Here is a 15,840-nt window from a genome sequence, read left to right on the forward strand (position 1 = left end):
ACACGTTTACATCCTTTTTATTCTTTTTACTTGGGCGTAGCTTTTCCTGCTCTCCTTTATGCATTTATTTAGTAGTTAGGTGGCTGGTACCCAGGAAGGCTAATTAATGGCAGAGACAGCAAGCAGTAAGCATGCTGACTAGCAGCTCATACTCGCTTTATTACTTTATTTTTTTTAATTGCTGATAATTACAATAATGGGCATGGGCATGGGTCCCAGACAGGAAGAATTGTTGTCTGCAGGCAGATCTGGTGCGAGCTGATAATACAGTATTTACTTTTACATTTAAATGCTGCGTAAATCATGGCAAAGATGCCTTTCTGACTTGATTTGAACTTGGAGAGGGTGGAGCTCTTTCATATTTGTGTTACTTTCATAGCGTTTTGATGGACATTAGAAGTTAAAGTGATTTGTTGCATCAAGATTGATGTGTGAATATTGCTTGATCTAGTAAACAGTGAAATGTTTAGCAGAATAGCATATGGAAATTGCCGATTTTGTATTTTTAAATGTGCATTTCCTCTCCCTGCCCTGTGAATGTCATCCTGGCAAATTGTCTTATTTTCTGTTTATAAGGAAAGAAAGATATGGGTTATTCACGGAGGAATTTCTGCCCTTTCTTGCCATTCAGCGTCACAGAACCTTAGAAATAAAGTGCTAACTCTTTGGTTTTCATGGAATAGTAAAGCTAAGAAAAACATTTTAGATAGATAAAGTTGTCAGTTCTTAATATTATGGAAGGAGCATTTTTAAAAAACAAACTACCCATTTATTACTGCTGCCATCCTATGAAAAACATTTTAAAGCAGAGGTAAAAAAGAGAACCTTAGAATTCAGGACAGTCACTTCTCAAGAGAGGACAGGGCTTCCCTGGTGGCGCAGTGGTTGAGAGTCCGCCTGCCGATGCAGGGGACGCGGGTGCGTGCCCTGGTCTGGGAGGATCCCACATGCCGCGGAGCGGCTGGGCCCGTGAACCATGGCCACTGAGCCTGCGCGTCCGGAGCCTGTGCTCCGCAACAGGAGAGGCCACAGCAGTGAGAGACCCACGTACCGCAAAACAAAAAAAAAAAAAGAGAGGACAGTTTGCAGCTCAGCACCTTCGGCATTCGTGTGCGCACGTGCTCTCCAGACCTTTCTTACTTGCCTAAGATCTGTTGTTACAGACCTTACCAGGCAAGTAAGGTGTCAGGGAACCCCTGCTTTAAATTTAAAACACCAGTAAAAACTGTCCTAAATATTAAAACATGGATGTTTGCAGCTGCATGGATTTTTCCTATCTTTTCACAGATAGTGTATTAAAGGAGAAAAGATTCAGTGAAATCAGTTCACATGTCTGACATTGGCTGTTGATGTTTGTGGTTGTAACATCTTGAAGTCAGAGCATTTCAGCCAAAGCTGACATGTTAGATAGTTTCCCAACTTAACCTTGGTAAAAATCACTAAGTTGAGTGTTTATTTTAGTGAAATATTTCTATCTGAAGAATAGAATTTTTTTAAAGGAGGTGTGATTTGTTGTTTCAAGTGCATGAAATATGCCCCCAAATTACCTAATTTTTAATGACTGACTTAATGCCTTTAAAATAAACAAAATATTATAGAGCATCAAATCAGCCAGAAGTAAGCTTATAACTTCTGAGAATATTGCCAGGTTTGTGCTTGGATATTCAACAGAAAACTCCCCGTCATTTGTAGTATTTCTGTCATCTGTGAATCAATAAGAATGACTTAGAATGAACATATTTAATGACTAATATTTAATCATTTGTACTTCTGGGTGTTTGTTACTTGAAATCATTTCAGCCTTTTAAGGTTTAGGAAACATGCCTACACACACCCCGCCAGCCCTGTCTAGGCTGTTTGTTTGGCAGGCTCTTGGTTGCTGCCTGAGTAATACTGGCCAATGAGTGCGGAGGGGAAGACCAGGTTCACACCATAGAGATCCTCTGATGTTAATATTCATACTCCATCCTCCTGGCTTTCTGACCTTTGCAGGTAGCAGCCTTCAAAGCATGACATATTACTGCTTTTGTTCGGAATCATGCAGATTTTTATTCAGTGAGGAAGCTGTCTTTGTTTGCAAACCATGTTTCTTATACATCAGGAGCTTTAGGAAAGTAGACTTCTGTCTGCCGTAGTGTGAGCCAAAGCTAATGTTGTGGGGGTCATTTATTGTGATACCTAACATTTGGGTAACGCCATATTTATGTTGCCCAAAAGTGAAAACTGGGGTCAGGAGAGAAACTAAATAACCTCCATGAGGCTACTTAGCTTGTAAGTCAAGGGAATATCCCTCAAGAAAACAGATTTAGAGAAATAACGTAGTGCTTTTTTTTTTTTAATTTATTTTTTAATTTATTTATTTTTGGCTGTGTTGGGTCTTCGTTGCTGCGCGCGGGCTTTCTCTAGTTGCAGCGAGCAGGGTCTACTCTTTGTTGCGATGCGCGGGCTTCTCATTGCAGTGGCTTCTCTCATTGTAGAGCACGGGCTCTAGGCGCGCGGGCTCAGTAGTTGTGGCTTACGGGCTCTAGAGCACAGGCTCAGTAGTTGTGGCACACGAGCTTAGTTGCTCCGCGGCATGTGGGATCTTCCCGGACCAGGGATCGAACCCGTGTCCCCTGCATTGGCAGGCGGATTCTCAACCACTGTGCCACCGAGGATGCCCACGTAGTGCTTTTTTGATCACAGCAGTGTCTCTATAGAAAACACAGGTTCATTTTGACCTCACTTGCATTTGGCTGGAAGCTGGACCAGAGCTAGGAAGCCAGCAACCCCCCAGTGATTTTCTTTTAAATGGTAAGGCAGTATTAAATTGTCATATAAACATTTGGTGACTGAATTCCCTCAAAATAAAATGTGGAGTGTGAATGCAGCCCTCTTCAGGTGTGTCCAGATTTCAGAGGTAGAGGAGGGATGTGCAGCCTTCACCCCATTTCACGGGTTTGGGGAGGATGGCTGGTCACGTGGTGTGCCCATGGCTTAAGCCCTGGTTCTTGTAGCCAGAGAAAATGACATCTTCAGGAGCCAGCCGATGCTAACGATGCTAACGTTCAAGTCGGGTGTTGTGCTTAGTGCTTACGTGCATTCTCTTAATTTATTCCCACAACAGGCCCGAGAGGAATAGTATGTCAGTAGCCCTGTTTTACAGATAAAGAAATTTAAAGCCTGATACTAATAGCCATCAACACTTGAAGAACTCCTATGTAACAAGCACTGTTTCAAGCACTTTTCATGTGTTAAACTCACTGAAACCTCAAAACAGCACTATGGTGTGTAGTTACTATTGTCCTTATTTTATAGACAGGAGACTGAGGTCCAGAGAGGTTAGGGAACCTGCCAGACGTGGCACAGCCTGTCAGTGGTGGGGCTGGAACACAGTCAGGGTTTGTCCATCTCGTACAGCCCGTGCTCTTCACCATCACATCACGTACTTCCTCCAGGGTCAGGAGTGGAGAGAGCAGAAGGTGATGGCTGGCCGAGCCATGTCCCTAGGACCTCTGTTCCCGAGGAGGTCAGTTTCGTGGAATTCCCATTACAGGCAATTGGAAAGAAACACAGGAGCCTGTAAAGAACTTGTTCACTTGAGAATTTTAGATCCATAAACACTGTTCTGCCTTTTTTTTTTTTTTTTTTACTTGAAAGTGTTTTATGTATTTGAGTAACTTCCTTTATAAAAGGCTCTTAGCTCTCATCTTAGAGACACGTACAGAAAGACGGACCTCTCTTAAATCTTGGTGCTTGGATCCTTACCAGTGTAATCCAGATGGACAGATTACCACGTTCCTATAAAAAGCCTTGGAGACAGTCTAAACTATTTCCAGTCTTGGAAATGATACATCATTTATACTTTAATATTTACAGCGCTAATAAAAGCAGGGATTATTTGTATAAATTACTGCCTTTGAAAATGATACCTAACAGCTGGCATACATCAGTGGAAGAATAATGACCTTTTACATTCAGAGTTTTTCCACCTAACCCTAATTCACAAGCTTCTAATTAAAATTAAGTTCAAATGTTAACAACAACAAAAAGCCAAGGATTTTCAGTTGGCGTAACGTAAACTGTCACTTTTAAGAACAGGTTTCTCCGTTTGCTGTTCAGGCTGGAAAATGCTTAACAAGAATCCTGATATTTTATTAAATAGTGTGTTGAAATGTTTGAAGTTTGGAGGGTTTTTTTTTTTTTTTTTGGCTGCAGTGGGTCTTCGTTGCTGCGCACGGGATTCCTCTAGTTGCGGTGAGCGGGGGCTACTCTTCGTGGCAGTGCGCGGGCTTCTCATTGTGGTGGCTTCTTTTGTTACGGAGCATGGTCTCTAGGCGCGCGGGCTTCAGTAGATGCAGCACGCGGGCTCAGTAGTTGCAGCTCACGGACCCCCTAGAGCACGCAAGCTTCAGTAGTTGCGGTGCATGGACTCAATAGTTGTGGCTCATGGGCTCTAGAGCGCAGGCTCAGGAGTTGTGGTGCGTGGGCTTAGTTGCTTCGCGGCATGTGGGATCTTCCCGGACCAGGGCTCAAACCCATGTCCCCTGCATCGGCGGGTGGATTCTTAACCACTGCGCCACCAGGGAAGTCCTTGGAGCTTTTTTAAATTGAAAGCTTCACGCTGTACTGCTGAGGAAGATGCACTAGGGACCTCAAACTACAGTCACCCTTTGGACAGTAACAGAAGTGGAGTTTCTCATACGTGAGGTTCTGGGCAGAATTGTAGTAGTCCTCCCATTGGAGATAAATCAAATGTAATATATATACGCATGGGGTTTTACTACATTAGGGTACGTTCAGAATAAATAGTTACGTTTTTCAGGTATTGGGCCTGCTCTGATCATACTTGCTCGTTGCCCTACCAAAGAGCGTGTCTTCTCCTTGCAGATTGAAACCATGGAGTCACAGTCGAAATTCAGGCAAGCGATGAATAGGATTTAAAAAAATCAAAACTGTTTTATTTTGAACTAATTTTAGAGTTTTTAAAAAGTTGCAAAAATAGTAGAGGGAGTTCCCCTGTATCCTTAGACTGTGCTTCTCTTAGTATTAACATCTGACATAACCCTTGTGCATTTATCAAAACTGGGAGGTTGACATTGGTACAGCAGCCTTATTCAGATACTGCTCCAGTTTTCCCACCAGTGTCCTTTTCCTGTTCCAGGATCGTGCCTGGGCTCCCACGTTGCATCTTTTTTCTCCATAGCCTCCAGTCTGAGACAGTCCCTCGGTGTGTCTTTCCTCATCTGTCCTCTTACACGAATTATGGCTGGTGAGGTTGACGGCAGTGTCTCCACTGTGAAGTAGTTTGGCTTCCCTTTTGTAGTTAATATATTGGGGCGATAACCTGGAAACTGTGGATTTTTTAAACTTTGCTTGATTAAGTAAATCTTGGGTGCAGGTTTGTGGACACAGACCTAAGTCATTTTAATTTAGGAATCATGAAGTACCATTCAGAACTTAAACAAATGAATACAGGATCTTCACATCCATGAATAGGTTGTCATTTCACTGACATATTCATTTAAAAAAGGAGGGTCAGGGCTTCCCTGGTGGTGCAGTGGTTGAGAGTCCGCCTGCCGATGCAGGGGACACGGGTTCGTGCCCCGGTCCGGGAAGATCCCACATGCTGTGGAGTGGCTGGGCCCGTGAGCCATGGCCGCTGAGCCTACGGGTCTGGAGCCTATGCTCCGCAACGGGAGAGGCCACAGCAGTGAGAGGCCTGCGTACCGCATGCATGCATAAATAAATAAATAAATAAATAAAAAGAGGGTCTTTGAGAAGAGTCTGTCTTAATGTCACTCCTGTGCCAGTGGTGAGTAGGTGCTGCACGTACAGTGCTCTAATGGGAGCTGGAGCTGTGCTGCCCTGCTTCTCGGGGGTACATGGACCACAGGAGCACTTCCTGTCGCAGGAAACAGACTCCCTCAGGAATAGAATAAAGCCCTCCTCTTTGGAGGACGCTCCCTCCATGGCAGGCACTTTCACAGACCCTGGAGCCAAATTGGAATCTGGGGCAGTAGCTTTAGTGAGGAAGGAAGTAATGGGACCTGTTTGCTTTGGATTGGGAGGCTTTGTGAAGGGAGGTGGGGCTGAGGTGGGCCCAGGGGTTGCTTCTCTTGAGGTGGTGATTAAAGGCCCTGTTTGAAGTTACATTCAGATTTATGTTTGTTGCTATTTATTTATTGCGTTAAAGCCATTTCAGGTTTTCAACCAAGTTACTAGAAGCACTTTTTACCAAGTTGAATTTCCATCCTTGAGTAGCTGAGTCAAACTAATAAAATGGAATTTCTTAGTAAGAATGAATTATTAAGTTAAATGGAAGTGCTGAACTAGGAAAGCAGTTGATGCAATTTGTTCTCAAAGCCTTAAAAATGCTGCAGTGTTCATAGATCAAGGGCTGGCCGCGGTGCCCAAGCGTGGGGCGTTAATTTTCTTTCCTAGAGTATTTCAGGTTCACAGGATATCGGAAGTGCTGACTTGGCAACGAAATCCCATTTGTAACATGTTAGGTTAGGAAACAGATTGATTTATACGTTGATGTAATGGGTCAAAGCACAGTGTGTGCCTCCGAAAATGGAGAGCACATTAAATAAGAGCATTTTCAAAGGAAAGAAGCACAAACATTACAGGAAAAAGCGATCCTGTTATACGCTGGGTAAGGTTGGGGTATGTTTGGTTAGTTGATCCCTAGACGTGGTCCGCAGAGGCTTTTTATATTCCAGATGATACCTTCTTGAGAGTCTCTGATGGCCACAAGGATTAATCTTTCTGAACTCAGAAATGAATCACGGCAGCATATGAGCTGTCTGGACTGATTCCAGTTACCCTCCTTTTCCTTGGTGGGAACTGATGTGTGAGGAGCTGTGGCTGCCAAGCTGCCTCTTCCTGCTGCTTTAACCTGTGGTATTTTAGATCCTCTTTAGGGAAGGCACTGTTGACCATCTCTGCAGAAAGATCAAATGCACTTACCACCGATGTATTGACCTCAGTGGTTGACCCGTAAACTGAGCATTCGTACAGGTGGAACTCTTGTGGCCTTTCAGGCAACAGCCATAGCGAGCCACACGTGGACTGTCTGTCTTCTTCAATGTTTTTTTTTTTTTATTTTGCGGTACGCGGGCCTCTCCCTGCTGTGGCCTCTCCCGTTGCGAAGCACAGGCTCCGGACGCGCAGGCTCAGCGGCCATGGCTCACGGGCCTGGCCGCTCTGCGGCATGTGGGATCTTCCCAGACCAGGGCACGAACCCGTGTCCCCTGCATCGGCAGGCGGACTCTCAACCACTGCGCCACCAGGGAAGCCCTGTCTTCTTCAATGGGATGAGCGACTGCTTGCACAGTTTTGACTGTGGCCTGGGTGAGCTCATGTAATTGACTGATGCTGTTTCTTACCTGTATTCATTTTTGGAACTAAAGAGGCAAATGCCTCCCTCCCCCGCCTCTGTACTTCTGAAAGATTAGATACCACCCTGACATCCTATTTAATGTTAAAATATACCGGTCCGTAGAGAGAATTTAGAAAGGATTGCTCAGCGTCTTTCACGTTTAACTGTGGTAGTTCATTTATAGCAGGTTTAGGAAATACTTTCCTTCTAACTTGTAGATTTGGCTTTCTTGCTTACATATTTATCATGTCTTCCTGGATTTTCTTTGCTCGTTTCTGTCTGAGCTTTTGAAGAGTAGGAAGGAATGAATTTGCTGGAACACTGGTTTCGGTGCACAGAGCATCCCTGGGGTTTGCTTGCCTTTGTTTCTGTATGTACCACTTAATGTACTGTGTGCCCATTTCCCTCCGTATCATAACCCAAGTTTCTAGCCTTAATCCTTAGATATGCCTCCCAGAAGAAGAATGGCCAGTAGAAGAGGCATTTTTGTGCACATTTCCAGCTCAGTGTGAGAATTAAGTGCCTTTGTCGTGTGCATCTCTATACCTTTTAATGATCTGTTTGAATTAAACGCCATTAAGGTACTACCTATACCTTCTTTCCACAGATACCTTTAAATGTTTTTTCTTTCTTTGGGGGAGACAGGACTTCACACCAGTCTATAGCTTCACGTGCAGTTATTGTGAACGCACAGGATCTGTGTCTTCTACTTTAATAGACGATTATTCATCACAGTGGGGTGACAGTCTATTCTACTTAATAAAGTTGCTGACTGTTCTCCTCGTTGTATTTAACTGAGGTGTTTTTCAACCCTGATTGATCTTGGCAACATTTTAGATCCAGATTAGCTTTCTCCCAGCATCCAGCAAGTGTTCGTGCTTCCTTGTCTCGCGCTACTGGAAAGCAGGCTAATTTTAATAAGCTCCTAAGCAAAACGTGTAGGTGGTAAATTTGTCCTAGAAGATCGGGATGTATTTCAGAATCAAACGTAGGCTCCTAATTGGAAGGACCATTCATGTCTGTGTAACCAGTCTATCAGCACAAATGCAGGAGACTTGCCTGGAAAGCACACAGTTTTCCATATATTTTATAAGTCAGGGAATTCCCTGGCGGTCCAGTGGTTAGGACTCTGTGCTTTCACTGCCAAAGGCATGGATTTGATCCCCGGTCGGAGAACTAAGATCCCACAAGCTGCAGGGTACGGCAAAAAAAAAAAAAAAAAAAAAGTCACATCTACTTTTTCTTGTTAATAGGAAAACCATTTATTACCAATGCTCTTTGCTCTTTTTGAAAAGATCATAATAGGCCAGATAGTCTAACCCGACCCCTCAAGTTTTAACATTTTAAAAAGATGTTTAATTTTTGTTTTGAAAGAACTTACCCATTAGGAGAGACCACAGAACTTTATTGTGAATGTAACCATCAATATTGGTATATCTTTAGATGCAGGGATGCCTGTGTTTTTTCTGGTGCACGAGACTTTGTAAGAGCCTCACTGTCATCGTACGTAAATGTTTTTTCCCACCTGTAATTTGTGAGCTATTGATGGCTACGGATAGTTGATTTTTTTCCTAACACGAGATAAAATTGTTCATGAAATCCCTTTTAGTGTTCTCTTTCCATGCACGACGCCATTGCTCACTGAGTTATGTAAGCCATGCTGCCTCTTGGTCACCCCCCGGCCATCGTCACCCAGTCTTGCCTGCATTGCTGTCTGCCGGTGCTGCCTTACCCGAGTACTGTCATCTCTCCAGCTCCCTGAGCCATCCCCCTGCCTACAGAGAACATCAGAGCTGCATTTGAAAAATATTAACTCTGTACTTAGAACCCTCAGCACTCCATCCTTTCTTGGTCGACAGACCATCCAGTCTTGACCATGTGTGCCACCCACCCTTCCCTTGGTCCCTCCACAGACTCACAGTCTACATTCTCCCCCAATGGGGATGGCCAAAGCCACTCCAGTGTCACAGCCCTTGGACCCTCCACAGACTCACAGTCTACATTCTCCCCCAATGGGGATGGCCAAAGCCAGTCCAGTGTCACAGTTCAGGAAGCTTCCCCATCACCTCCTACCCAAGCCTAAGTCACATTCCCTTTTTGTTTTGTATGCTCCTTCAGCTCTATGTTCTTTTCCTTCATAAGACATCTGGGAATCTTTCTGTGTGAGAATTGACTCTTGAACTAGACCATAAACCCCAAGAGGGCAGGGGCTGTAACCTTTTGCTCAGCCTTGTGTCCTGAGCATTTAGCACGTTGCTGTGCAAAAATAGTAGTTGCTCAGTAAAATGTTGTCATGTAAGTGAATTGAGTAAAATTGCTGGAACTCTCACCGTTCTATACTTTTGTGTTTTGGTGTACTAAGGAATGGAAAGTGGGTTTGCTTGTATTAGAGGGGACTGCAGGTGGATTATGGGTTCCCAAGTCAGAAGTATCTAGATGGGGAGTGGTGGTTACAGTTCCCACGCACATTTCTCTCTGATTATATATGTCCAAAGGTCATTTTTTATTCTGGCTTAGTTCCTGGGAAAAGGATTTGTTTATGAAGAAAAAATAGTAAGTAATGAAGATTTTTTAAAAGGTCCATTCTACTGTCACAAACTGCTAAGTGACTCTCCCTCCATGCCACCTCTTGGGAGTGAACCTGGAATTTCTTTTCCCTTCGACAGGCCCTCGCAGCCAACGCTGGAACAGGGTTTGCTGTTGCTGAGCCTCAGATTGCAATGTTCTGTGGAAAGCTAAATATGCACGTGAACGTTCAGACTGGGGAATGGGAACCTGACCCGACAGGCACTCGGAGCTGCTTCGGAACAAAGGAGGAAGTTCTCCAGTACTGTCAGGAGGTAAGCGTGCTGCCAGAAACTTAAACGTTTCTGAGTCATGTTTGAACCTGTTTGCTTTAGAAATAGGTGCTCTGTCATTCTGCTGTTTTGACCTAAGACCAGGCTGGTGGTGATGGGGGCAGCAGGCTTCTGTTCTGAGTGTGCGCTTGGCCTGGGTGTGCTGGGAGCTCTCTGTCCTTTTTGGACGGAATACTGCAGAAGCTTGGCAGGGCCTTAGAAGTGCAGCCTGGTTCCCTTGGCTTCCCACATGTTATGGGAAGTTGTGAAACAAGCCCAGTGTCACGTGTGTGCTTGTGTTTTGCACTTGCTGGTAGAAGCCACGAGTATCATAAGGGATTATCTCATGTCTGATTCAACAGACTTTTTGGGTCAACGCTTGACGTAGAAAAGCGTATGAGATGTTTTAATTTCTTACCAAAACTAGCCTTTGGGGTCAGGGTTGGAATATTATTCTATAATTTCATTAACACACACTTCCATAGACTTGCCTCTTAAATGTTTTAGTTTTTGAACTCAGCTATTTACACACACCCTACAAGTGGACTTGATACCTAATAGACTTGTTTGGGGCTGAACGCTTGCTGCTTGTGTAGGTCTTTTTTCAAAGAGAATGTGTTAGAAGTGGTCCAAAATCTACCTGTCAAAAGAAAGCTAACAGTTACAGTATCTCTTTGCTTGATTAGTTCCGTTGGAACCAGGCAGCAGAGGGGACTTCAGCTTTACATAGGACGACGGGGAAGCTGAGCACGCAGACACTCGTCCTGGCTCACCAGCGAGCGTTCATCTTTTACGGACAAAGTCAGTCTACTGTGTGTGTTTCCTCTTCCCTTGCAGATGTATCCAGAACTACAGATCACAAATGTGATGGAGGCAAACCAGCCAGTCAGCGTGGACAACTGGTGCCGGAGGGACGAGAAGCAGTGCAAGACTCACATCGTGATCCCCTTCAAGTGTCTTGGTGAGCGTCTTGGAGCACCTCTGGGTTACTTCTCAGGAACACGGGGTCCCCGGTTTTACATTTCATCTTCTCCTGGCTCACAGTGAGATGTCGCCATCTGTCAAGAAGCCAAGGGCTGCAGGAACGTATTGGGGGGCTGTCTTTTGAATACTCACGGCTTTCTGGTGTCGATAAGTGACTTGTCTTTGATGGTCACTAACTCCACCTCTCCCGTCGTGGGCGTCCTCTGTTTTTTCAGGATGAACCTCTTCCACACCCCTGAGTGAGCGTGCTGCGCTCAGAGTGGTCCAGCTTCGTTCACACCGAGAGTTTGAAATTACTGTTGATAGTCCTGGGATCAGTAGTACCGAAGCAGCCGAGGGGTGGTCTTTCGTTCCCCTTTCTTTGCCCTACACACATTTTGCAAGCACCGAAATCCTGTATTGTTAGCCAGACCAGACCTGTGGCAGTTTTCAGAAGCCGAGGAAGTGAGTCGTAGCTGCCTGTAGACAGTCAGGGATGCGTCGGCCAGGCCCTGTGCCACCTGCCTGACTGAAGCCTCAGCTGATAAGGGTGTTTATGACTCTGTGTGTTTCTGTTAGCAGTCAGGCCTAACTCAAGTGCAGCCATAACATTTTATTACCCAGAAGTAGAGTCGCCGCTCCAAATGCCCTTTTAGTGAATGTGCTCATCCTGACCACTGAGCATTGACACATCTGAGTTACTTTCATGCGTCTGTTGCCTGACTGACTCAGGAACGGATTTCGTCGTAGCAACTTAAAAGGGCGAAACGATCAATTTTAGATGATCCGCGATAGGACTGACATAGATAGAGCACTAACATAACCTGGCTAGCTCTGCGGATGTATTTAATTTTAACACTAACTTAACCTGTTCCCCTCCCTCCTTCATTAAAATCTTTCTGGGACTTCCCTGGTGGTGCAGCGGTTAAGAATCCACCTGCCAATGCAGGGGACACGGGTTCGAGCCCTGGTCTGGGAAGATCCCACATGCTGCGGAGCAACTAAGCCCATGCACCACAACTGCTGAGCCTGCGCTCTAGAGCCCGCGAGCCACAACTACTGAAGCCCGTGGGCCTAGAGCCCGTGCTCCGCAACAAGAGAAGCCACTGCAATGAGAAGCCTGTGCACCACAACGAAGAGTAGCCCCCGCTCACCACAACTAGAGAAAGGCCGTGCGCAGCAACGAAGACCCAGTGCAGCCAAAAATAAATAAATTTATTTTAAAACAACAACAACAAAAAAAACCTTTCCTAACATGGAACTCATTGCTTTCTCATTCTCACAGGTAACAAAGTAACAGGAAGAGGCAGCAGCTGAATAACAGTATTTACCGTAGCAGTTACTTTGTTTTAAAAGTGTTGAGTACGGGGGAAAAGAGGACAGGTGTGTGCTTAACACCATTTACTTAAAACTGAGCCCCATGCAGTAGTGTGAGGCTTGTGAATGGTTTTGTGTGGTGTGGTTTAAAGATGTTCTTTCATTCCCTTTGGCTGTCAGAAATCTCTGAGTATGAGGTTTCATTCGTTCTGTGTAAAATTCTCAAACTTAAGAGAGTACCCTTGAATATTCATACACGATAGATAGTACCTAGCAATCATTTTCTTCCTTTTGCACTGTCATTACCAGAGGTTTTGTGGCCTGGTCTTCCCAATCCTGCATGTTCTTTGTCACTTGTTGGCTCCACTACCCACCCAGGACTCTGAGCTGGAGATCTGGGAGACCTGTATCTCCCCACACCCAGCCAGTTCTCAAGGCAGCCTGATTTTTACCTCTTAAGAATGGCTTGTAACCATGGTTCCCAAACGGTGCACAAAGGCACCCCAGGGCACTAGGGATATTTTTGATTTTCAGGGAAAGCATGTCAGACATTGTGAGCTAGCTGGAGGCGTTCACGGTTTCAGCATCAGCTCATCCCGTTCCTTTCGATGACCTCATGTCTTTGTGGGGCTGCTTCTTAGTGGTTTCTGTGAGGAAAAGCCAGCATTGCACCAGAATTGCTGAAGGAATGGGGGTGATGGTGCTGAGTTTACTGCTGTGCAAGAGAAGCTGTGCAGTGCCCAGCAGGCACAAGGTGTCAGACACAGGTGCTTTTTACTAAGTTGTCGCCCTGACTACTTAACTTTTCGGCACCCTTTTGGCCTGGGCGGTGCTGTGAAAAAATTCCTGGGTCACCCAGAGAGTACCGTGACTGGGGAAACTTTGGGAACCTCCGGCTGGTCCGTCCGAGTCCCCTGCTCTAGCTCAGTCTTTTATCATTTCCTGCCTGGACTGTGAGAACCGCTTCTGCGTGTTTCTCAGTTCTGTTCAGTCCATTGCCCTCCCTGATCCAAAATGAAGACTGAACTGTCTCTCCTGCACATAAAACCCTTCAGTAGCTCTAGCTCTTCTTCACCTAAAAGACCAGGTGTAAGCGCCCTTAGCACAGTTTGGAAACTGCATGGTGTGGCCCTTGCTTAGCTCTGCTCCGTGCCCCCAACCCCTGCTTCATCCTCCCCACCCCTGCTCCATACTCCCACCACAGCACGTCCACCTCGTGGCTCCTGCTATGTGCAGTCTAGCTCCCCCTGGAGTGACTTTATGTACTCACTTTGCTTGGCGAGTTCTCCTTTTCACACGCATCTCAGGGACACCTCCTTTAAAGGAAGCCTTTCCTGCTGCTCTAATTTCTGTCTTGACGTCCAGGTTTCTCAGCTCCTCTTTGTTGCCGCCCGTGCCCCATCACCCTGCACGATGCCGGTCTGTTGATGTGTCTTTCTCCAGCTACACTCTGAGCACCTTGGGAGGAGGGCCACGGCTTTAGTCTTCTCTGTCCCCGCAGTCAAGACGGTGCCTGGAACTAGGATGCTCTCTGTTGATTACAAGACCACTACCATAGCTGGTGCACAGCGAAAATGTTCTTTTCTAAATGTTAGTTTGAGTTTTTCAGTGCCAGAGAACCAGACGATGCATGATATTGTCATTAACTAGATGCATAAAACAATTTGACCATAAACCATTCAATACCTTCTTTGCATTGTGGTCACTGAATAATGCATAATACAGTCTTCAGTGTTACTGAAGTTGTTGTGTTTACACAATTCAGACAGTTACTGTGTTTACAGCAGCATCCATTTGGACAACTTCTTAACCAGGAAGGAGAGCTACCTGTTGGTATTTTTAAATAAATAAAACAGTTGCCTGAGCCTAAGCTAGTAGGGGACCAGGTGACTGGAGTTTAAGGGAGGTTAGGAAGAAAGTACTGCCAATTCCTTGTAATCATTTGAGAAGCAGAAGATTGTAATGTCTCTCCGTCCCTGTCCCCACCCCTTTAGAGTCCCCAGGCACTGGTTAATTATCAGCATCACTTTCTTTTTACCATAGGCTCCTTAGAAAGCCTTTTGGTTCTAGTCTTTCAGGGTTACTTTTGCCTTTTTAACTTAAAAATAATACGGGACTTTCCTGGCGGTCTGGTGGCTAAGGTGCCGCGCTTCCATTGCAGGGGGCATGGGTTCGATCCCTGGTCAGGAAACGAAGATCCCGCATGCCATGCGGCATGGCCAAAAATAGGAAAAAAAAAATTAAAAATAATAACAGTTTTAAAATAATTTCAAGTTTACAGAATGGTTGCAAAAATAGTACAAAGAGCTTCCATTAAATCCTTTCCTCAGATTTTCCAACTGTTAACATTTGATTAATACGGTAAAATTAATCTTACCACTTGTATCTCCCCGCAGGTTTTGTTTTTGTTTTAAATCATTTAAGTTGTAGGCATGGTATCCTTTTATCCCTTAATACTTCCATGTATATTTTTTATAAACAAGGACATTCTGCTATGTAACTATAGTACAGCCGTCAAAATCAGGAAATTATCATTGATATACTATCTAATCTACAGACCCTGTTCAAGTTTCACCTGTTGTTCCAACAACACCAGGATCTAATTCATTGTTTCAATGTTGCATTTAGTTCTCTCTAGCCTTTCCTTGTCTTTCTTTTTTTGTTTTTTGATTTTTTTTTTTTTTTTTTTTTTTTTTTTGTGGTACGCGGGCCTCTCACTCCTGTGGCCTCTCCCGTTGCGGAGCACAGGCTCTGGACGCGCAGGCTCAGCAGCCATGGCTCACGGGCCTAGCCGCTCTGCGGCATGTGGGATCTTCCCAGACCGGGGCACGAACCCGCGTCCCCTGCATCGGCAGGCGGACTCTCAACCACTGCGCCACCAGGGAAGCCCCCTCCTTGTCTTTCTTAACTTTGGTGTTTAGAGTACAGGCCAGTGACTTTGTAGAATGCAATTTGGGTCTGTCTTAGGATCATTTTGATTTGTGTGTTTTTGAGGGCACTGTCATAGAAGTGTTCTCTCTGAATCCTCTTAGGAATTGCATGATGCCACTTTGTTTCATGACCGGTGATAACTTTTATCACCTGGCTAAGATGGTGTCTGCATTCATTTATTCATTTCATTATGGACTCACTGTCCAGATTTGTCCAGTGGGTCCCCCTTCATGCTGACTCCTGTGTCTTTTTGCTATGTCCCTATTATTCTCTGAAAGCTTCCTTACTTTCTGGTACAAAAAGATGCTCCAGGCTCATCCTGTGTTCCCTGCCCCACCCTTGGAGTCAGCCATTTCTCCAAGAAGAAATGGTTTTATTTAGTGGGGAATGGTATTTAGGTATTAGGTGTGTTTACTGCTATTATGTTAT

The 15,840-nt window shown here is 45.0% G+C and overlaps 1 protein-coding gene across 6 annotated transcripts in view; it reads left to right on the top strand.

Moving 5' to 3' along the window:
* APLP2 (amyloid beta precursor like protein 2) overlaps window positions 1-15,840 on the top strand; it is a 71,933-nt gene that overhangs the window by 25,914 nt on the left and 30,179 nt on the right. For all 6 annotated transcript variants that reach the window (XM_022556296.3, XM_022556297.3, XM_030764513.2 and 3 more), the window contains exons 2-3: window positions 10,030-10,203; window positions 11,038-11,161. In XM_022556296.3, coding sequence (XP_022412004.1) covers window positions 10,030-10,203; window positions 11,038-11,161 — 298 coding nt within the window. The remainder of the gene's footprint in view (window positions 1-10,029; window positions 10,204-11,037; window positions 11,162-15,840) is intronic.

This window comes from Delphinapterus leucas, chromosome 7 (genome assembly GCF_059928025.1).
Source record: "Delphinapterus leucas isolate spDelLeu-1000000601 "Yukka" chromosome 7, BTC_Dleu_Yukka2, whole genome shotgun sequence".
In the NCBI taxonomy this organism is placed as follows: Eukaryota; Metazoa; Chordata; class Mammalia; order Artiodactyla; family Monodontidae; genus Delphinapterus; species Delphinapterus leucas.